We start from the raw sequence: 24,911 nt of genomic DNA, 5'->3' as shown, positions 1-24,911 counted from the left end.
TTCACTTCGGTCGCGGCGGTCTACTTATAGTTCCCGGGAATGAGGAACGATCGGTTCATAGTTCACTAGTTCACTTCGGCCGCGGCGGTCACTTCGGCAGTTTTCGTTCCAGCCTCGGGCGCGTCCTCGTCTCAGTCTCGGTCTCCCTCGGCCGCACTCGTTCTTCGCATGACCACCTGTCTCAGTTCCACTGCCGACTGCTCCTGGTTAGTTCAGTATCCACATGTTCGTTTCGTTCACTGCGCTCGCCCATTTTACATTGTTCCAAACTGTTCTTCCACTTGGGTCTGGCTATTCAGCGTCCACGACCGGTAATCAAAAAGTATTTTATAGTTACGTAAATTACATAAAAATCACGTTGTATGTAATAGGTACGTCTTTTGAGGTAAGAAAATGGCATATCAGGTCACTTCATTATATCGATGAACAGCAGAAGACATAACAAGGCAAGTTTTTTTGTTATTCATATATTTTTTGGTTTCATCGACTTGATTTAGAAACTAACTTTCAATAATTTGCTTAATTTCTAGTGTAAGAAAATTCATATAAAACAATTTTCGTGTATCTTTCATACACAAAACATTACATTTAGGAAGGCTCTAATTATTTTTAGGTTTGGTTCTTTCTAATTTGCATCACCTGCTAGTTTGGTTTCTTTGGAAAAAAAAGAAAGTGGGTTGTGGGTCATTTTGGCTCAGTAGCAAAAGCGGTGCTTCTCCATTTGAAAAGACATAGATTGCCATAAAATCGTATTTACTTATTATCTCAAAATCATTTGTCCAGAAGGAGCTTTGAAACCAAAAACTTTATTACTGCGAACTTTATTATTATTGCTGCATTAACTTTAATAATGCAACATAAAAACCTGATTTTTACTAAGCGTGTGACGCAAGTATGATGAGAAAACCACATTTTATTTTATGCTTTCATAAAGTCTACTTCGCCTACGAACTCGGAGACAACGTGTAGTATATAGGGTGTAAACGATTATTGTTTACAACGTAGCATAGCTATGTAGTGGAAGTCGAAACGAAGAATTTTATACAAGACACTTGTGGTCTATTAAGTTGGGAAACAGCCACCAACAGGTTTACAAGACTACATGAGCTATAGCCCACGCGCGTCGCGTGATATTTTCATGTTCTCTTCTCCAGCTCTCTACACATCGTCATCGATTGTTTCGCCATTGTTGCTTGCATTAGCTTGTTACTTCTTCACTGCCTAATTATTACATGTTTGTCTGTTTGTTGTATCTGCTCGTAACGGGCAACACATCGTCCGTAATTGCCGAGCAATCTGTACTCGGGACCGGTTTCCCGTGCGCCACCCTATATTATTTCCCTGCGATCAGCCACACAACGCTACAGTTGGCTAAACGAGAGGTTCTGCAGAATCACAGAAATTACTTCTAAAAGTGTGTAAGAATTCTGTAATGAATAAAAACTCTATACTCCAGGGGGGAGGCAAGTGCCCCCTCTTGGGGTCTTCCATCCTTCAGTCACCTACACTACTAGTTTTCAGTTTTTCACAAGAAACATATGCCAAGCACTAATGAACGGTGAACGAGTAAAAATGAACGGTTCCCAAAAAAGAACTATCAGCAGTGAACTAGTTCCCAAGGATGAACGAGTTTGCCCATCTCTAGTCGGTAGTTTGATATTTTTTCAGAAGAACCTTTTCTTAGCAGTGGTGAAACTTTAATGATTGTCACCCTGTACGTGACTTGTTGGCCATCGCTGGTGCCTGCGGACGGGGGCGGAGGGGACGTACCTGGAAGACGAGGTGCTCGCGCACGGTGAGGGTGCCGACGAAGAGGTCGTCCTGCTGGACGTAGGCGGAGAGCGCGGCGAGCGAGGCTGCGTTGGCGGGCCAGCCGGAGAGCGCGCGCTGCCCCGAGTGCACGGCGGGCCCGCGGAACGTGAGCGCGTTCAGCAGCGTCGTCTTGCCCGCGCCGCTCGCGCCCAGAATCGCCAGCAGCTCGCCCGGGCGCGCCACGCCGCTCACTGCGCACCACACACAACACACGGCGTACCATTACTCACTAGTCCCGACCTCTGAGCTCCCCGTCATTGTCCTCTGGTAAACTACTCACAAAAGATTTGCAAATTTAGTTAGTTTGTTGCGTGTTCCATTGATCAATCGCACGGTACGGTAGCCGTTATGATGTAGAACGTGCCAAGTGCACAAACAATGCACATATGAAACAAGATTTTCTAATATATATATATGCTGGGTGGTCCATTGGTCGTGACCGGGCCAAATATCTTAAACAAATAAGCGTCAAAAGAAAAAAACTACAAAGACCCAAACTTGTCTAGCTTGAAGGGGGAAACCAGATGGCGCTATGGTTGGCCCGCTAGATGGCGCTGCCATAGGTCAAACGGATATCAACTGCGTTTTTTTAAATAGGAACCCCTATTTTTTATTACATACTCGTGTAAAGAAATGTGAATGTTTTAGTTGGAGCACTTTTTTCGCTTTGTGATAGATGGCGCTGTAATACTCACAGACATATGGCTCACAATTTTAGACGAACAGTTGGTAACAGGTAGGTTTCTTAAATTAAAATACAGAACGTAGGTACGTTTGAGCATTTTACTTCGGTTGTTCCAGTGTGATACATGTACCTTTCTGAACTTATCATTTCTGAGAACGCATGCTGTTACAGCGTGATTACCTGTAAATACCACATTAATGCAATAAATGCTCAAAATGATGTCCGTCAACCTCAATGCGTTTGGCAATACGTGTAACGACATTCCTCTCAACAGCGAGTAGTTCGCCTTCCGTAATGTTCGCACATGCATTGACAATGCGCTGACGCATGTTGTCAGGCGCTGTCGGTGGTTCACGATAGCAAATATCCTTCAACTTTCCCCACGGAAAGAAATCCGGGAACGTCAGATCCGGTGAACGTGCGGGTTACGGTATGGTGCTTCGACGACCAATCCAACTGTCATGAAATATGCTATTCAATACCGCTTTAACCGCACGCGAGCTATGTGCCGGACATCCATCATGTTGGAAGTACATCGCCGTTCTATCATGCAGTGAAACATCTTGTAGTAACATCGGTAGAACATTACGTAGGAAATCAGCATACATTGAACCATTTAGATTGCAATCGATAAAATGGGGGCCAATTATCCTTCCTCCCATAATCCCACACCATACATTAACCCGCCAAGGTCGCTGATGTTCCACTTGTCACAGCCATTGTGGATTTTCCGTTGCCCAATAGTGCATATTATGCCGGTTTAGGTTACCGTTGTTGGTGAATGACGCTTCGTCGCTAAATAGAACGCGTGCAAAAAATCTGTCATCGTCCCGTAATTTCTCTTGTGCCCAGTGGCAGAACTATACACGACGTTCAAAGTCGTCGCCATGCAGTTCCTGGTGCATAGAAGTATGGTACGGGTGTAATCGATGTTGATGTAGCATTCTCAACACCAACGTTTTGAGATTCCCGATTCTCGCGCAGTTTGTCTGCTACTGATGTGCGGAATAGCCGCGACAGCAGCTAAAACACCTACTTGGGCATCATCATTTGTTGCAGGTCGTGGCTGACGTTTCACATGTGGCTGAACACTTCCTGTTTCCTTAAATAACGTAGCTATCCGGCGAACAGTCCGGACACTTGGATGATGTCGTTCGGGATACCGAGCAGCATACGCAGCACACGCCCGTTGGGCATTTTAATCATAATAGCCATACGTCAACACGATATCGACCTTCTCCGCTATTGGTAAACGGTCCATTTTAACACGGGTAATGTATCATGAAACAAATACCGTCCGCACTGGCTGAATGTTACGTGGTACCACGTACTTATACGTTAGTACGTTAGTGACTATTACAGCGCCATCTGTCACAATGCGAAAAAAGTGGTCCAACTAAAAAATTCATATTTCTTTACGTACTACAGGAATATGTAATAATATTTCTATTATTTACCCCATTCCCTTAAATGGCACAAAATGCATGTACTGTAGTTATAGATTTATTTATTTCTAAAAAGGATTCATCTATGGTATAGGAGTTGTCAAGGAGATATTATTTCAATTTATTTTTGAAGCTATTACTGCTGTCTTTCAGACATTTTCTTTCATCTGGTAATTTGTCGAAAATTTTTATAGCTGCATATTTTATCCCTTTCTGTGCCAAAGATAGGTTGAGTAAAGGATACTGTAAGTCTTTCTTTTTTCTGGTATTATAATCATTAATGTCACTGTTGTTTTTAAACTGTCCCATGTTCAAATGGTTCAAATGGCTCTGAGCACTATGGGACTCAACTGCTGAGGTCATTAGTCCCCTAGAACTTAGAACTAGTTAAACCTAACTAACCTAAGGACATCACAAACATCCATGCCCGAGGCAGGATTCGAACCTGCGACCGTAGCGGTCTTGCGGTTCCAGACTGCAGCGCCTTTAACCGCACGGCCACTTCGGCCGGCTGGCCCATGTTGTTGAGAACAAATTTCATTACTGAGTAAATGTACTGTGGGGCTGTTGTAAAAACTCCCAATCTTTTGAAAATATGCCTACAAGATGTGCGACTATGATCCCCACACATTATTCTAACCACTTTCTTTTGAGCAATGAATACTTTTTGTCTAAATGTTGAATTACGCCAAAATATTATTCTGTATATCAGAGAGTGAAAGTGTGCAAAGTATATTAGCTTACTAATTTCTATATCCTCAAAATTGGCAATTATTCTGATTGTAAAAGTTAGTGAACCTAGTCGCTTTAGAAGATCCAAAATATGAATTTTCCAATTAAGATTCTCATCTATATGTACACCCAAAAACTTAGTATGCTCTAGCCCATCTACTGACTTCTGTTGATGTGTTATATTTATTGAAGGAACTGTACTTTTTGTAGCAGAAAATTGGATGTACTGTGTTTTTTCGAAGTTTAGAACAAGCCCATTTTCTGAAAACCAATTAATGACTTTTCCAAAGACCTTATTTTTATCATTTTCAATTGGAGTTTCTTTTACCGGATTAATAATGATGCTTGTATCATCAGCAAACAGTGTCAGTTCAGCTTCCTGTTTCAGATAGGAAGGGAGGTCATTCACATACATCACAACCAGAAGGGGGCCCATGATTGAACCCTGTGGAGCACCTCATGTAGTTTCACCCCAGTTAGATGAAGTGGCAAACTTATTTAAATCGCTTGACCCAAATAAGGAAACTTTTTGCTTCCTGTTCTGTATACATAACTTAAACCACTCATACGCTTTTCCATTTATACCACAGAATTGTAATTTCCGTCACATAATGTTGTGGTTCACACAATCAAGTGCTTTGGACAAGTCACAGAAAATTCCTATTGGTGACATTTTACTATTTAAAGACTCTATTATGTGGACAGTGAAATTGTATATTGCTGTCTCAGTGGAACAGCATTTCTGAAATCTGAACAGTGATTTACTAAGTATCCCATTACCGTTGAGATGGCTAACCACTCTTCAGTACATTACTTTCTCGAAGATTTTTGAAAATGATTTAAGCAAGGATACTGGCCGATAATTATTGACATCTGTGGTGTCCCCCTTTTTGTAGAGAAGCCTGACAATGTCATATTTAAACCTGTCTGGGAAAATACCTTGGCAGGCCTGGTTGGCCGAGCGGTTCTCGGCGCTACAGTCTGGAACCGCCCGACCGCTACGGTCGCAGGTTCGAATCCTGCCTTGGGCATGGATGTGTGTGATGCCCTTAAGTTAGTTAGGTTTAAGTAGTTGTAAGTTCTAGGGGACTGATGACCTCAGAAGTTAAGTCCTATACTGCTCAGAGCCATTTGAACCAAATTACATATGTGACTCAGAACATCAGCTGTAATTGCTCCACATTGTGTTAATATCTTATTAGAGATGTCATCCACTCCAACAGAACATTTATTTTTCAAAGATTTAATAATTTTACTTATTTCACAAGAGGTTGTTAGGGTAAAGTTAATCTGACAAAATTTTTTCAAAACAGACTGTTCCATGTACTGCCTGGCTTTTGCTTTTGAACTGTTCTCACCAATTTTTCACCTACACTTAAGAAATGGTTGTCAAATACATTAGCTGCTTGTGTACTGTGGGTTAGGATGGTCTCATTCTCTTTAATAGTAATACTACCTACCCCAGAAGTACTTTTCCTGTCTCGCTCCTAGCAACATTCCATATTGATTTGATTTTATTGCCGGTGTTGTTAATTTCTTCTCTAACATATACATTTCTTGATTTCCTTACAACTTTTCTCAGTATGTTACAATAATTTTTATAGTGTACAACTACTTCTGGGTCTTTACTAGTTCTTGCTTTTACTCCTATTTCAGACACAATTTCTATGATACGGCCATAACGGGTTTCGGCCAACATTGGCCATCGTCAGGCACTACAACAACAAGAAATAGGAAAGAGTGTAACAATATCTCCTAAAATCTGCAATAATCATTTTTCTTGCTGTCACGCTGTAAGACGCTAAAACACTTTAATCGAGATGAAACAGGTATGATTCTATCTAACCCCTTCTCAGACAATGTGTGGCTATATTGCTTCCAAAGTTAATGGACGTGATGAGGGAAGGGAGAAAATTGCAGTTAGTGACGAGTATCTTGATCTTACACAAGGTGTTCCGAAATTCCCGTTACAGACTTGTAGGACTCCCTTCCGGGAGTGAGTACACAATATTTTGAATAGGAACCTATGTCCAGAAAAGTACTGTTTCCGTCCTACGACAGCTTTAATTCAGGTGTGCAACGCGGCCACGCCTGCTGAGGGAAAGAGAGGAGCTGCTCGTCGTGGTATGCAGTAGGGTGGACAGGATGACGTGTATTACGTCAGACGGTTACCTGGTGTCACTTAACGTCTGCCTTGCTACGAGACTCTTGTAGTGACAGAGGAAGATCTGCTGGCACGAGTTCTGGCTGCTGCACTAGAAACTGAAGAGACACCAGCTGGGATGGAGAGTGTGTACCAGAACGTGCTTCGCAGGTACAATGTCTGTAACAACATCGGTGGTCGCCTCATCGAGCCGCTGTTGTAATACATTAGTATTGTTCCGTATACTGGGTTCTTTTTTGTTTCGGAATAATGTAAACACGTATTGTGTAGGTGTCAATACAAACAAATGTGCTTAAGTGATAAATTGATGTTTCAGTATGTTTCCTTTCGAAATGTTATCTAATAATTTTACTGCGTCACACCTAATTCAATTCCTCAAGCAGAAGTGGACGAGTTATTCGATACGTTTCTGGACATGAATTTCTATTCAAAATATTATGTAGTCACTCCAGTCTACAAGTCCCAGAAATTTGTAACTGGAATTTGCGAACACCGTGTGTCAATGGGAAACTAAAGGCTGCCCTAAATATAATCGCAATGTGAAATTACGAGGGTTGGAACTTTAATAGTGACAACTATTTATTTACAGCACGTACAAAATAGATACGTGTTTCAAAGTTTTACTGACCTCCAAAGTAGTCACCAGCATTGTGTATAACCCATTACCAGCGATATGGAAGTCGTAGGATACTCTTAGCAGTGCCAGTTGTGTTGACAGTTCGAGCGGCGCGGTCTACTGCCCGACGAATTTGTAGCAGTTCTGAAGCGAATGCCGTGAAGTGTTTCCTTCAGTTTAGAAATCGAGTTGAACTTACGACGGCTTAAGTCATGGGAGTGCAATAGGTGGTATAGCACTTAGCAGCCCCATCAGTCAAACAAATCAGTAACAGGTTGCACTGTACGTGCTTGAGCATTGTCCTGCAATATGATGGTCAGGTCCTGCAGAAAGTGTCATCACTTCTGTCTCTAAGCTAGTTGTAGGTTGTGTTCCAAAAATGAACAGCAGTACTCTCATTATGACAGTACTGAACAGCGACCTGTTTTAATTCAAAAGCCAAGGCCAACGGCCTTGCCGCAGTGGTAACACCGGCTCCCGTCAGATCACCGAAGTTAAGCGCTGTCAGGCTGGGCTATCATTTGGGTGGGTGACCATCCGGTCTGTCGAGCGCTGTTGGCACGCGGGATGCACTCAGCCCTTGTGAGGCCAACCGAGGAGCTACTTGATTGAGAAGTAGCGGCTCCGGTCTCGGAAACTGACATACGGCCCGGAGAGCGGTGTGTTGACCACATGCCCCTCCATATCCGCATCCAGTGACGGCTGTGGGCTGTGGGCTGAGGGTGACATGGCGGCCCGTCGGTACCTTTGGGCCTTCATGGCCTGTTCGCGTGGAGTTTAGTTTTTTTCATTCAAAAGCCAAGATCTCAAAAAATATATTTTTTATTAATGGCGACCGGTTTCAACAGTCTTAGCTGTCATATTCACGTCTTAAATTTTTTTTTTCTTTTTGGTAGAAAAACGTGTTCATTTTACGTTGAATCTCATGCACAAGTTGTTAAGTGGATAAAACTCAACACATTATAATTTAACGATGAAAAACGTTTATAATGTGCTGAGTTTTATTCACTTGACATCTAGTGCATGAGGTTCAGCGTAAAATGAACGTGCTTTGCTACAAACTATGTTTAAGAGCTGAAGATGACAGCGAAGACTGTCGAAACCGTTGTCTTCAATAAAAAAAATTGTGCGATATTGACTTATGAATGGGTTTTTTACAGTAGTTTTACAGCTCTACTCAGGATCCCACGATAATTATGGACTCAGTGGGTTCGGAACGATCATACTAACGCTGTACAGGATCACAGTCGCCCGTGGAACAAGCACTCGAGAAGACAGAGAAAGTGTTCGCTCTGTCGTGCAGAACGGTATAGTCACATCACGTGGTTACAGTCAAGAAACAGGCTTGTTTCCAAACAAGACAAGTATCCGAACAGATATTATTTTAATTTATTATGTCATTTAGCCAACGGCCTTGCCGCAGTGGTAACACCGATTCCCGTCAGATTATCGAAATTAAGCGCTGTCGGGCTGGGCTAGCACTTTAATGGGTGACCATCCGGTCTGCCGAGCGCTGTTGGCAACCGGGGTGCACTCAGCCCTTGTGAGGAAAACTGAGGAGCTACTTGATTGAGTAGTAGCGGCTCAGGTCTCGTAAATTGACATACGGCCTGGAGAGCGGTGTGCTGACCACATGCCCCTCCATATCCGCATTCAGTGACGCCTGTGGATGAGGATGACACGGCGGCCGGTCGGTGCATTTGGGCCTTCATGGCCTGTTGGGGAGGAGTTTAGTTTAGTATTATGTCATTTATTTGACATCAGGTGTAATGTTTACTGTATAGTGGTAAATCGCGCTAACTTCTGCATGGAGAATACGAGGTATATCACAATTTTATAATACAATCCATGTTCCTACATAAATATGTGTATTTTAGCTGATCTACTTCAAAATATGCATTATAAACTGTAATATGAAAGTAAGTTAAACCTACATCTATCTTCTAATTACACCTCTTATTTTTAATGTGACCTTTTATCAGTAGACTCAGACGCTTACATCCACACGGAAGTGCCATGACGTCTAGAGCACCACGACATGTCACAGCGGTGGGCGTTCATCCAATGAACCCTTTCGCGACCGGTTATCTTAGTTAATGGTGAAACTTCCGGGTTGTTTGGTCATCGTGCATGAAACTTTATTGTTGCTAACGTTTTGTCCTGAGCTGCGGTGGACATTTTCAAAGATGCTCGTGGTATCGGTGACAAGGAGACCATCAGACCTATTAATCGCGGGTTCTGACGAATCTCAGCCGGCCGAAGTGGCCGTGCGGTTGGAGGCGCTGCAGTCTGGAACCGCAAGACCGCTACGGTCGCAGGTTCGAATCCTGCCTCGGGCATGGATGTTTGTGATGTCCTTAGGTTAGTTAGGTTTAACTAGTTCTAAGTTCTAGGGGACTAATGACCTCAGCAGTTGAGTCCCATAGTGCTCAGAGCCATTTGAACCATTTTGACGAATCTCAGGCATGTTGTAGAGGGACCGGTCGGAGTACCTGTCTAGTGACTTTTCATGCGACGGCACCTACTTTCCGAGAAAACTGATGTTGAGGTTCAAAGCGTACCTCTTATACCCGTAGCGTTCGTCGAGCGGCTACCACGCTGGCGGTACAGGTTTCCCAACCATGTGATGCTTACTTTTACATGTAGATTAAAATTTTCACAAAAAAAATTCAAAATGCTCCCCACTTGCTGAAGGCTAATGGAGAAACTGTTTTGAGGGAAGATTACACGAAAATAGATTCTTTAATTCTGTATCAAATTAGTGCACCTGCTTTCACAGGAACGCGCAAAACCGCATGGTTCGCGTCGAAGTTGATCGAAGAAAGAGTAATCTTTCTGAACTCAAACGACCTTTTTTCCGGTATCGCTTCTGCAAAATACGTGTATCTGCAAAACAGTAGCTTTCATTAAGTATGCGTTGTGCTCTGCGAATTTGTGTTTCCGTTGCTTCTACGTCAAAGACAGTCCCGGGTCTGTTCTTGCACTGCAAGCGATAGCGATTAACACGGTTCTCTAGTCTGTAACAAAAGGAATACACATTTGAAACAACTTTGTTGTAATTTATTAATGAAGTTGTTGTTGTTGTTGTTGTGGTCTTCAGTCCAGAGACTGGTTTGATGCAGCTCTCCATGCTACTCTATCCTGTGCAAGCTTCTTCATCTCCCAGTACCTACTGCACCCTACATCCTTCTGAATCTGCTTAGTGTATTCATCTCTTGCTCTCCCTCTACGATTTTTACCCTCCACGCTGCATGCCTCAGAACATGTCCTACCAACCGATCCCTTCTTCTAGTCAAGTTATGCCACAAACTTCTCTTCTCCCAAAGCCTATTCAATACCTCCTCATTAGTTATGTGATCTACCCATCTAATCTTCAGTATTCTTCTGTAGCACCACATTTCGAAAGCTTCTATTCTCTTCTTGTGCAAACTATTTATCGTCCACGTTTCACTTCCATACATGTCCACACTCCACACAAATACTTTCAGAAACGACTTTCTAATGCTTAAATCTATACTCGATGTTAACAAATTTCTCTTCTTCAGAAACGTTTTCCTTGCCATTGCCAGTCTACAGTTATTTTGCTCCCCAAATAGCAAAACTCATTTACTACTTTAAGCGTCTCATTTCCTAATCTAATACCCTCAGCATCACCCGATTTAATTCGACTACATTCCATTATCCTCGTTTTGCTTTTGTTGATGTTCATCTTATATCCTCCTTTCAAGACACTTTCCATTCCGTTCACCTGCTCTTCCAGGTCCTTTGTTGTCTCTGACAGAATTATAATGTCATCGACGAACCTCGAAGTTTTTATTTATTCTCCATGGATTTTAATTCCTATTCCGATTTTTTCTTTTGTTTCCTTTGCTACTTGTTCAATATACAGATTGAATAACGTTGGGGATAGGCTACAACCCTGTCTCACTTCCTTCCCAACCACTGCTTCCCTTTCATGCCCCTCGACTCTTATGATGAATGAAGTTACTAGGGCGAAAATGACTATTTTTGAGTAATTTTGCGTGACATATACTATTTAATCATATTCTGGACGATGAAAGGTCCACGGGCAGGATTTGAACCTGTAGCGCCAACCACCAGCCTGATAGCTGTGAACCATAGGCGCTACACTGCGCTGGCTCGGTAGAAACACGACGAACGTAATGGTTGTAGGAGGTACACATAAAACTTCAACATCGATTATCACGGAAAGTAAGAGCCGCCGTTGCATGAAAATCCTCTGGGCAGGTACTCAGAATAGGTCCCTCAACAATCTACCTAATCCTTGATGAACAAGTGTGATGGTCCCCTGGTGAGTCTTGAGTCTGCGCTTGGGTGACAAATACGGATACGCCATTGTATCTTACCTTAAAGAGTTCGCCGGCCGAAGTGGTCGAGCTGTTCCAGGCGCTACAGTCTGGAACCGCGCGACCGCTACGGTCGCAGATTCGAATCCTGCCTCGGGCATGGATGTTGTGTGTGATGTCCTTAGGTTAGTTCGATTTAAGTAGTTCTAAGTTCTAGGGGAGTTCACCAGTCGTAAGTCGCTGGTGAGCAGCGACACAAAAATTCAAATGGCTCTAAGCACTATGGGACTTAACATCTGAGGTTATCAGTCCCCTAAACTTATAACTACTTAAACCTAAATAACCTTAGGACATCACACACATCCATGCCTGAGGCAGGATTCGAACCTGCGACCGTAGCAACAGCGCGGCTCCGATCTGAAGTTCCTAAAACCGTCCGTCCACATCGGCCGGCGCAGCGACACAGCAATCTCGCAGCATCCAATGAGTACATGTTTACAATGGGCAAGAGATCTATAGAATCTGCTCGCTAGAAGACAGCAGCCGGAAAACTATCCGTATCAAGGTAGATCAGGAACGCACGGGCAACATGCCGCCTTGCGTTGTCTCGTTGAAAGGTAAAGTGACGGAGACACCGAAGATAGATCACATCCGGCGGCTTTAATACATCATAAATGCAACTGCTGCTGACCAGATCCGCTTTATGCGAACCATAGGTTCTCCGCAGAATGAGCAAGACAAAAGGAATGTATGCAAAAACGTCGACAATAAGAAGGGACAGGAAACTAGAGCATGTGTTAAGACATCAGGGAATAACCTCTGGGATACTAGATGGGTCTGTAGAGGGTAAAAATTATGGAAGAAGACAGAGATTGGAATACATCCAGCAAATAATTGACGACGTAAGTTCCAAGCGCTACGCAGAGGTGAAGGGCACCGCATCAAAACCAGTCAGAAGACTTAAAAAGAAAAATAGTGATCGTGTTGTGTACACAATGGTATCCTGTGCCAACAGGCAGTTGAACCCGATGACCTGAGGTACGTACCGTGATGTTGTGTTGAAGAAGCTTATTATTAATTACCTCCTTTGGTCGCCCGCTTGGACTTGCCGTTGTCTAGGGAATTTTGTAGCTTTCCTACTTTCCTGACACCGTTGTGCGTGTCTATCCGATTGTGCTGATTCATTTGAGCTTATTAACATCATGTAAATCTACGTCCATACTCTGGGAAGCACCACGAGTTGTGTGGCAAGGGATATGTCCTACTGTACTATAAAGGACGACCGAAAAGTTTACGTTCGAAGGCCGTACAGTCCAGAATCGGTATGCCTATCAGACAAAATCGCCGTGAGTTTCGAGGTAATCATGTCAGCGACGCACCAAGTTGTAAATACCCGTTTGGGAAAACACTCTGAACAAATGCCTAATTGCCTACTGCACATCCTCGTCCGACAGCTGAGGAAATTGCAAATAATGTATTTCAGAAAATTATTAAGTGGTTCTCTGCAAATGGACTATCACTAAATTTTGAGAAAACACAGTTTATACAATTCTGTACAGTAAATATCATAACACCATTGATAAATATAGACTATGAACGGAAGTCTGTTACTAAGGTACAATACTCAAAATTTCTGGGTGTGTACATTGGTAAGAAATTGAATTGGAAGAAAAACATCGATAATCTGCTGAAACGGTTAGGTTCAGATACTTATGCTATTAGGGTTATTGCACATTTTGGTGATAAACATATCAGTAAATTAGCCTAGTATGCCTATTTTCATTCACTGCTTTCATATGGCATCCCATTTTGGGGCAATTCGTCATTAAGAGAGAAAGTATTCATTGCAGAAAAGCGTGTAATCAGAATAATAGCTGGTGCCCGCCTAAGATCACCTTGCAGACATTTATTTAAGGAACTCGGGATATTCACAGTACCTTCGCAATACATATATTCACTTATGAAATTTGTCATTGATAACCCATCCCAGTTCAAAAATAACAGCGAAGTGCATAGCTACAACACTAGAAGAAAAGATGATATTCACTATTCTGGATTAAATCTCACTTTGGCACAAAAGGGGTGAATTATGCTGCCACAAAAATCTTTGGTCATTTGCCAAATAGTATTAAAAGTCTGACAGATAACCAACCAACATTTAAAAGCAAATTAAAAGGATTTATGAATGATAACTCCTTCTACTTAATAGATGAATTCTTAGATATGAAGTAGTAACTGTAAAAAAAAATTAGTAATTAATTATTTTGTGTAAAGAAAACTTATGTTAAAGTGACATGTTCCACATCATTACGAAATGTCGTATTCATGATCTATGGAACAAGTATTAATGGATGTAGGTATGTATGTACAGTAATCGTCGTCGGTCCAAGACGTTTTTAAGGGAGCGAAGGCGCGAAAATAGCAAGGGGAGAGAATGGGACCACAGGGCGGATGCTAGAGTGTCTACCACTTTAGTTGGCGTAACTTCTGCATTACGACATTTGCTGTATGGGGACGGGCCTTATCATGGAGCAGTATTCCACAAAGGTGGTTTTCGACAGCCATGCTGTTCCATACACATTCATCATTCTTCGATGGATATCTACCGATGTTTGTCCATCGACAGCCAAGAAAAAAATAACAGTACTTTCGTCCTTTTTGGGCGTATATGGTAATAACGTCGTCATAGTTCACATTTTGCTGACATTTGCTATATAGGGACGTGCGTTATCATGAAGCACTATTCCATAGCGGTGGGTTTCGACGGACATGCTGCCCCATAAACATTATTCACTCTCCGATGGCTGTCTACCGATGCCTGTCCTTCGACAGTCAAGAAAAGAATAACAGTCTTATTTGGTCTTATTTGGACGCATTTGGTAATAACGTCGTCGTAGTTCACATTTTGGTGGGTTTCGACAGACATGCTGCCCCATACACATTCTTCATTCTCCCATGGGTGTTTACAGGTGTATGTCCTTCGACAGCCAAGGAAATAACATCAGCACATTGGGCCTATTTGAAAGCATTTGGTCACAACGTCGCCATAGACACGGGTTCACAGGTAGATGCCGTGTTTCTTGACTTCCGCAAGGCGTTCGATACAGTTCCCCACAGTCGTTTAATGAACAAAGTAACAGCATATGGACTATCAGACCAATTGTGTGATTGGATTGAGGAGTTCCTAGATAACAGGACGCAGCATGTCATTCTCAATGGAGAGAAGTCTTCCGAAGTAAGAGTGATTTCAGGTTTGCCGCAGGGGAGTGTCATAGGACCGTTGCTATTCACAATATACATAAATGACCTTGTGGATGACATCGGAAGTTCACTGAGGCTTTTTGCGGATGATGCTGTGGTGTATCGAGAGATTGTAACAATGGAAAATTGTACTGAAATGCAGGAGGATCTGCAGCGAATTGACGCATGGTGCAGGGAATGACAATTGAATCTCAATGTAGACAAGTGTAATGTGCTGCGAATACACAGAAAGATAGATCCTTTATCGTTTAGCTACAAAATAGCAGGTCAGCAACTGGAAGCAGTTAATACCATAAATTATCTGGGAGTACGCATTAGGAGTGATTTAAAATGGAATGATCATATAATGTTGATCGTCGGTAAAGCAGATGCCAGACTGAGATTCACTGGAAGAATCCTAAGGAAATGCAATCCGAAAACAAAGGAAGTAGGTTACAGTACGCTTGTTCGCCCACTGCTTGAATACTGCTCAGCAGTGTGGGATCCGTACCAGATAGGGTTGATAGAAGATATAGAGAAGATCCAACGGAGAGCAGCGCGCTTCGTTACAGGATCATTTAGTAATCGCGAATGCGTTACGGAGATGATAGATAAACTCCAGTGGAAGACTCTGCAGGAGAGACGCTCAGTAGCTCGGTACGGGCTTTTGTCAAAGTTTCGAGAACATACCTTCACCGAAGAGTCAAGCAGTATATTGCTCCCTCCTACGTATATCTCGCGAAGAGACCATGAGGATAAAATCAGAGAGATTAGAGCCCACACAGAGGCATACCGACAATCCTTCTTTCCACGAACAATACGAGACTGGAATAGAAGGGAGAACCGATAGAGGTACTCAAGGTACCCTCCGCCACACACCGTCAGGTGGCTTCCGGAGTATGGGTGTAGATGTAGATGTAGTTCACATTTCCGCATTTAACACACGCACGTTAGAAATAGACGAATGCTTCATTAATCCGTTGCCTACATTTCGGTGCTTGTACACCCGCATCGGAGTCGCTCTACGTTTCATATACGCTGTACCAGTGCCCTCAGATGGAAACTTTTTGATCATGTCTTATACTGGCCCGAAAATAAGCTGCAGTAATTTCTCGATATTCGGCCTTGAAAAATTAAGGTGCACTTTATCCGTGCAACCCTACAAATACCGGCGTGTTTTCGCACCACAGAAACTTCAGCCGCAGTGGTCGTACCTTAAATGGACGTGAAGTATCCGTAACAACGCCGGTTGTGTTTCTCTTCAGGCTTTCCCAGGGGTTACGTACAGAATATGGCGATCAGGTCTGCCGCCGGATCTCCTTTTTGTGTATCCCATAGTTTTTCTTCGAAGCAACTGTTCCACATTGTCGGGCGATGGTTGTATGTTACTAATGGCAAGTAACGGCTACCGATGTCCTCATTGCGACAGTCTGTATGGAGTCCTCATTTGAAAGTCACGCATGCGCCTTCGAGTCGCTTGCAGACAGTCAAGCACACCGATCGTCACAATTAACTAACTCGTTTCGAAGTTCCCGTCTTATTTCGAAGTCAATGGCCTACCCGAACGTTCTTCGTCGCAGACAGATACATACTTAATTACTATTTGCAGTCTTAAATTTCTCTTTCACTAAGACAGCTATCCTTATACTGCAGGTGGATTCTGCCAATAACCTTTGCCGCTTTAAATCCCTTCAGAGAACAGAAAAGAGTTGCTCCAGACATTTTTGTCTTGCTGCTTGCAGGCAAAGGGGCATTCAGAATTAAATGCTGTGAAATCACTGAGCTCCACACACCCCCCTCCCCCCTCCTACTTTACATTAGGAGAAAAAATTCTTTACAAAACATCCTGCTCTGCCACACCGACAGACACAAGCATCAGATCAGTATCTCATAGGGAACGAGATGCCACCGTTATGGTGACCATTCACTGTGACTGTTAAGAAGATATTCTGAGAGTGCAAGAGTACTCATTCAGTAAGTGGGAACTGCAAAATCTGCCCGCCACCATTTCTGAAAAGCGAAGCTGAAATGCCATTCAGTTCTGAACAGCGAAGCTGAGATGCCTTTCAGCTACGACAGAGGTCCAGGAAAGCTGACCGGTCGAGAAAAGTGGGCTAAGTGCAGTCACTATTGCTTCACTGTGGCGAGCGAGCCCGCCAACTTGTCTTAGATTCCGGGATAAAGTGCTGGCGAGAGGAAAACACTAGTCGGCCTGGCTCACATAAACAGTCATTGAATCAGATGATTGATTCCTGATAGTCAAGGAAGGCAGGATTCGGTTACGATTGTGGACGGGGCCGTAATCGGTTACTGTTGGTTCCATTTTGCAATTACACACATTTATTTAAAAAGGGTAATTCCAGACTCAGCAATACATAAAAATATTACACGTTATTAATGAAGGAATAAACAACTGTGTAATTAATAGTGCTTTCAATGCGTTACAATTTACCAAATGAGCATAAAATACAGACACAGCAAATAATGTTTTAAAAACAAGCCAGTGTGATCCCAATTAGAATTTTAAGGCAAGTAACCACAGTCACGGCTGAAGGCCTTTAACGCCAAGAATGGCAATTATTAAAAAAATTTAACAAACATACTGTAAAACAGCAGTGCAGTAGCAAGGTTAATTTAAAAGAAATGGGCAACTGATCGCCAAACGGGTGAGACAAATGATGCTAAACTTGGTAGCACAATCATTTAAACCTACTGTAACGCCAAGAATGGCAATTATATATACAATTTAGAAACATACACTAAAACAGCAAATACAATAATAAAACACAAGGGCCAGTCGCAGACGGTGCACCAGGAATCGACCTCTGAGGAGGTCCGGCAAAACACTTTCGCGAGCAATGAGATATGCAGCCAAGAGTTGCATTCACTTCACAAGATAGTAACACAGACTAGCGGCAGTCTAACGAATGACTAATGATAATCTTGCTGAGGCTACCTGACGTCCAATAAACCAAATGCAAAGATGTAAAAATACGCCAAAGCTGGAACCAGCAGTCTGCACTCCGCCCGCAGAATACTGTGCTTAGAGCTCCCGGAACGAGAAAGGAATCACTACCACCAGAGTAGAAGAATCGCCAACCAACCTACAATCAAGAAAGCTGTCAAAGCTACACGCCTCACCGGACAGCAGCGGCAAGGCGGGGAAACGTACACTGCCATTACATACACTAACCCCCAGGGCAGGTAACTGGGGCGTTAGCGGCCACAAGGAAGGAAAAATACCGCTAGTTGAACTTAACAAATAGTAACAAACAGAACGCAATAAATCGTAATTAGAACTCCAGGAAAGCTAATCAGATCCACCTTCCCCAAGCACTCTACTCGCTACTCTTCGCCTCGGCAACACTACGATCAGCAACACGAACCCAAGTCACTGGAGAATCGCAAGATCTCACAATAGTGGAGGTTTCTCTACTTGAATCCAAATGCACTCAACTTAAAACTTGCAGGATCTGGTTTACAGTGAGGTCGTGCACCCTCGTGACCACAGGCCTTCGATCCAGCAGCCCATGCCCACCGCCAGCGGTCCCAGCGTGTTCGCGCACTGTGCCGACCCTGGTTCCTCCCGAGTCCCCTACCAAACTGTCCACTGACACCACCCGGAAGCACAACGACGTCGCCCAAAAGATCGACCACCGCCGCTGCTGCCACTAGCGGACAGGAAACGCTTGCGAAACCAAGTGGCGCCAGTCAACACGAGAAGAAGACAAACAACCGCTACCATGTCAACTAAACGATACGGTCTGGCCTGCAACAGAGGACAGAAACCTACAAACAGCACCAACGCGAGCCGCAGCACGGCTCAATGATCTCTCTCAGTCTGCTCAGATTTTTTAGATAGTATCCAAGCGTGTACGTGATGCTGAGCCACGACACCAACGGCAGCCACTATTTTCGAGACAAAGGCTGTTCGCAGTACGCGGAGATGCAGCCAGTCACCTACATTGGAGTTACGCTCCAGAAGCTGCAGGCATCTACCACAGTGGAAGATTGTTTCCAGGCTACCTGATGTCTCCACAGCACCGAGTCACCTATTGGGTGACTACCTCCTTAGGGCATCCTCTTCCCTGGTGAGATATGTGCTCGAGTAGCAGCCTGGATACCACGTCACTGCACTCTGGTCCTCGTCGACCGCCTCGTCGCGACCACCCCCAGAATGTGCACTCGCCTGTGACGTCGACCACCCTGGGGGCTACAGTCTGACAACCGTCCTTCCTCGTGGTGTATCCTGCGGTCGGAGGCGGGCAAGCAGTCTGACCATCCTGCCATTCACCAGTTCCTGACGACATCAGCTAGTGGCGCTCGCTGCCCATGTCCGTCCTACTGACGGCGGCTCTCTTAGCTTCTGTGACTCACTACATCGTCCTGAGGCCAACGGCCTCTACTCCAGCGGCGATCACACCTTTCTACCCAACACGAATAAATTAATTCATTCGGGGATATCTTGGTAGCCGTCCGCCACTCCATTCTAGTCCCCATCGCCACTTAAATGGTATCGATCTTCCGTAGCCAATAAGAACTGAAGCGTAGTTTTCTGTATCTTGAAGTTTGAAAGCTGAGGTGTGTGTTTCTTTGCTGTAATTATCTTCACCCGAAAGAAAGTCTCAGGCTCTCTGTAACCTCAGGACCGGCTAGGCTTCTTTGATCAAAGCTACTAAATGATCTGGCCGAAACAAAAAAAAATGTGCTTACTAACTTATTTATTCGCACCACAAAGATGACGTAACATGGACCCAACAAAATCTGAGACAATACTAGCGATGCCAGGGATACTGCCACAGGTCCTTACACACGTCACAATAATCGAAATATACGATTACATTCATTGTTTAAAACAGTAATTTTGAAGTTTACAATTAAAAACTGAATGGTTTTTCAAACTAAGTTACAGAATTTGGATTTACAATTTGTTGAGATTTTTTCAGAATAATTAACGTGGCCAAACAATAAAGCTATCATCGTCAGAATGCGGTAGTATCTTTCCACAATAATGTTTGATATAGAAATGTTTACAAATTTGTAAATACAAGTATGATTCTGATACTGTTAGGTACACGACTGTGCTTCCGCCGTTTTGCCATAGATGGCAGTAGCGGTAAGTGTCATGCAATAAGTTTAGGCATTTGCAAACATGACACCATTAAAATATTAATCGATTTGTGATTGCATCACAAATTTATTCTCGATTGAGTGTTTTATCGTCATTCGCGGGAAGTTTTATCTTTGTGCTTTAACATGAAGAAATGTGCGGTTGAGACTCATAAAATGATGAGTAGCACCTAGGGTGAGCACCTATTAGTGAAAGAACGTGCAGATAATGGTTTCAACGCTTTAAGAACGCAGATTTTGACGTCTAAGACCGACACGGCGGTGAAAGACAGAAGGTTTACGAAGCTACTGACACCGATGGAAACCATCACAGGAAATCGTTATCGAAAGAAATCAACGTGTTTGAGGCGAGCGCTGAAAGATAAACGGCCACAATACGGCGATAGATATGAGAAGGTGGTTTTATAGCTTGACAATGTTCGACCCAGTATCGCAACACTCGCCAAAACACACATGGAAACGCTTAAATGGGAAGTCGTACGCCATTCGCCGTATTCTCCTGACATTGCTCCCTCTGGCATCATCTCTCTCGATCAATGGCAGATAGCCTGACTGAACAGCTCTTCTGGTCGTCTGAACAAGCGCAAAATTGGATCAGTTCATAGACCTCCTCAAAAGACACTCTGTTCTACATCCGCGGGTTTTGTGTGCTGCCCGAAAGGCGGAAGAAAGTAGTGGGCAGTGATGACCAATACTTTTAATCGTAAATGTTTTGTAAGTTTTTCACACTAAAGCCTTGAACTCTAAGACAAAACGGCAAAACCAAAGTTGTAAACCCAATAACATAAATCCTGGATCTCTACATATATCCAAACCATAATTACAGTCAGATTTTGTAAACACTAGCTTTAACATTTGTAAACCTTCGTTACAGATATTTTCGAATGGAAACTACATTTTTTCATAATTTTACTTTACTTCATTATTATTTAGATTCAGGCACCTTAGTTTCTGAAACTGGCACTTAGGGAAAGCAGGAAAGGGTGTGGACGGGGCCTAATCAGTTACCGTTCGTTTCACAGTAAACATGAACACTTTATTTAAGGAAATATTTTTTTTAAAAACAATTTAAAAATATTGACTGTAACACAAGCAACACTGACGGGAGAAGGCCTTATTACGAAAGAATTCAAAATTATTTGTCGGCTGAAGGCCACGAGCAACACTTCAGAGTAATTAACGGCTGAAGGCTTGAATTACAAATGAGGAAGACAATTACACGTTAAAAATACGAAAATAATTTTTAAAACAATCATTAAAAATTGACTGTAACACAATCTACACTGACGCCGAAGGCCTTATTAAGAAGAATTAAAATTATTTGTCGGCTGAAGGCCACAAGCAATAGCAATAATTTACACAAAATATTATTTTTAAACAATTGACACAATCAGACCAAATAAAGAAGGGAGTGATCCACAGACAGTGCTCCAAGGATCGACCTGAGAAAAGTCCCTACAGCTGCGTAAGTGGTGTGAGAGGCAGCCAAGAGTTATGCTCACTTAACGGGATGGCAACTCAAACTAATGACAGCTTAAACGCCGACCAACACACTCGCAAAGTCCACCAAGACGCGATAACCAATACCACGATAGAATAACAGTTAGCATCGTCAAATGACAAGCGTTTAATTACACAAGCTGGCTCCACCAAATCCTAGTACACAGACAGGGTTAAGACCAAACCGCCTATTCAAAATCTGACTAGATGCACATGGAACTGCAAAAAACAATTTCACAAACAACTCAGACAATGCTAAAACAGTCACTATACAGCAACAAGACGAATTGGACGTAGACATGAACGTTAAGAACACAGAAAGACCAGATACACGTCGTCCACTGAGACGACCAACCGAACGACCAACCATCGGTCGTTGGCAATCAAGTCAGGCATGGGAAACGTCGGAGTATATAACCGACAACTGACAGCTTGATGGCATGAGATCACTTCGACGGACGGACGCACACACAAGTGAAGGTTGCACTCCGGACCTCACTGCTGCTCCGAACTCGGACACACGACGACCCGAAATACTTGAGGTCGCTCCAAAGATAGTACCACAGTACTCTCTATCGATAACGCCGCTGCTGCCACTTACGGACAGACAAAGCGAGCAAACGTAGTGGCGCCAATGCACTAAGAAAACGAGAGGTCACAATCCGAATACACGACTCCAACCTGTCAACGGAACAAACACGAGCCAGAGAACGGCTTACAGGGGAATGGTCAGACTTGTCATGTCGAAACCTGTGTTGCTTTTTTTTTACCACTGTGAGCTAACATTGCAAGAAGTCTGTATGCAGAATTTTAGCTGTTGACATGACCTGGAAGTCTGTAAACAATTTTATGAAGTAAGACATTATTGTCGCATGGTTTCCGCGCGCCGGCCGGTGTGGCCTTGCGGTTCTAGGCGCTTCAGTCTGGAACCGCGTGACCGTTACGGTTGCAGGTTCGAATCCTGCCTCGGGCATGAATGTGTGTGATGTCCTTAGGTTAGTTAGGTTTAAGTAGTTCTAAGTTCTAGGGGACTGATGACCACAGATGTTAAGTCCCATAGTGATCAGAGCCATTTTGTTGATTGCTTCATTTGGCGTCTGTGGTATATCTCCATGGCAGGCAGCAAAACATTTACAGGGTTCGCCATCACCTGTGAGGGGAGACTGAATGTTCACCGTAAAGTGGCTTGCGGAGTATAGATGAACATGTACAGAGCATCTTTCACATCTCTAACCAGTTTCAGGACGGTATGTTTCGAAATACGTACCAGAAATTAAAATGTCGTGCACGCCACAGAAACGAATATTCGTTTTCCCTTTCACCAAAACCGTGCAGCGATATTCCTCTTTAGTGAACGCCGCGATAAGACGGCCGCTCTTCCCGACCATGCGCACAACGCCCGCGACTCGCCATTTGCAGGAGTGCCAACCGTCACTGCAAGCGCCAAGCAGGAAACACAACCATGTTCGTGATTTTTTTTAGGTGACTTCCAGTTCATGTCAGCAGCTACAATTTTGCATACGGACGTTTTGCACTGTTAAATAACAGTGCTAAAAAAGCAATACATGTTTCGGTATGACAAGTTTGATCATTCCCTTGTCAGTTTCATTGATTCAGTCAAGTAATATCGTTATAATGTGTGCCCATTTAGTTATATAAGTTTGCGTATACATAGGACTCAGTATCGGTTATTACGATATGAAGTATATCGCGATCTTCGTTATGTATCGTCCCATTCCGTTACGTTACACATTCTCAACCTACGTCCAGACTATGGAAGCGGTGCTTCATCCTGACCTTCGTACAGCCGTTTCTTCCGTCACTGATGGTGTCACCTCGCGAACCCAGAAGCGCAGCTGACATTCAGAATCACCGTTACGTTCGCACGTAGCTGCTAAAACAGGAATTCCAGCCCCACAGATGCCACAGCCTCTCGGTAATTGCACACGTCGCTTGGCCACTGCTCCATATTACGAGGGTGAGCATTACTAGGCGGCAGGCAACAATTAGCCTGCGACTGGGGCATCATTGTGTTTTACATGATGATGATGATGATGATGATGAATAGGGTTATAAGGGCGCATGACGGCAGGGTCTTTAGCGCCCGCTCAGTAACATATTGAGATGGGTGTCAAAAGACTCAGAACAATAAGATAAAACAGAACGTAAGACACAGGAAACCAGCTTGGAAAAATATGTGCCTACCCACACCGAAGCGTGGGACGAAGCGTGCCGCCAGCAGTAAAACATGGACAACCCAGGAAGAAAGTGGTAGAGGGAGCTAAAACAATATAGCAGATGGTAGTGGCTGGCTAACCGCAAGGAAAACGCGAGGAGCCAGTCACTTTGCAATACACTAAAACCTCCAGCCTAAAAGTTTAGGCCAGAGTCCAGACACATCACAAAACTTTAAAACCCTAGACACACACGTCTCATCATTAGCTAAAACACAGGGCAGATCCGTATCAACTTGTGCTTCTGCCCTTGCATCACGGTATAAAATGCTGTCTGTTGAAATGTGCCAGACAGAGATCTGCACACCACAAGCATCACAAATCGGGGGATCCTCCCGCCGTAATAGAAAACTATGTGTGAGAGGACAGTGCCCAATCCGAAGACGCGTGAGGGTTACTTCTTCCCCCCTTGAGCATCCGGCAGGAGGAACGCCACGGCCGAGTTGTTGACTTCACCAACTGCAATTTATTGGCCGTCACCGCCAGCCATTCTTCCTCCCACAACTCCATGCACTTCTTGTGGAGCGCAGAAATGACAGACTGCAAGGGAACAGGACACTGGACCACTTCCTGCTCTCTGCAGGCCTCCTTGGCAGCCCGATCGGCCTGTTCATTGCCCCATATTCCTACGTGACCAGACACCCAGCAGAAGGACACTTCCTTACCTCGCCGTAGAAGCAAGTACAGTTGGTCGTATATCAGCTGGACCATCTCCTCAGTCGGGTATAGGTTCTGCAGTGATTGTAAGGCACTAAGAGAATCGGAACAGAGAAGAAATCGATCGCCCCGAACACGATGCATCAGCTCCAGTGCCTTCAGGATCGCGTGGAGCTCCGCTGCGAAAACGGTATATTCATCAGGGAGGCGAATCCGGGTAACATGATCAGGGAACACCACAGAACAGCCAATGAAATTCTCCTGTTTGGAGCCATCAGTGCAAACGACGGTAAAACCGTGATGCGCATCTAAAATGTTAAAAAAATGAGATTGGAATGTAAAATCTGGTGTACTATCTCTCACAGACCAAGAATATTACGTGGAGTTCT

At 43.7% G+C, this 24,911-nt stretch overlaps 1 protein-coding gene and 1 pseudogene across 1 annotated transcript in view; one reads left to right on the top strand and one right to left on the bottom strand.

Annotated features, from left to right (window-relative positions):
- Nucleotides 1–24,911, bottom strand: part of LOC124605296 (protein white-like) — a 278,052-nt gene that overhangs the window by 68,946 nt on the left and 184,195 nt on the right. The window contains exon 3 of the mRNA XM_047136877.1: nt 1,771–2,003. Coding sequence (XP_046992833.1) covers nt 1,771–2,003 — 233 coding nt within the window. The remainder of the gene's footprint in view (nt 1–1,770; nt 2,004–24,911) is intronic.
- On the top strand, nt 8,859–8,976 carry LOC124607758 (annotated as a pseudogene).

Source organism: Schistocerca americana, chromosome 3 (genome assembly GCF_021461395.2).
Source record: "Schistocerca americana isolate TAMUIC-IGC-003095 chromosome 3, iqSchAmer2.1, whole genome shotgun sequence".
Lineage (NCBI taxonomy): Eukaryota > Metazoa > Arthropoda > Insecta > Orthoptera > Acrididae > Schistocerca > Schistocerca americana.
The sequence above is the reverse complement of the archived record's forward strand: the minus strand, read 5'-3'. Positions and strand labels throughout refer to the sequence as shown.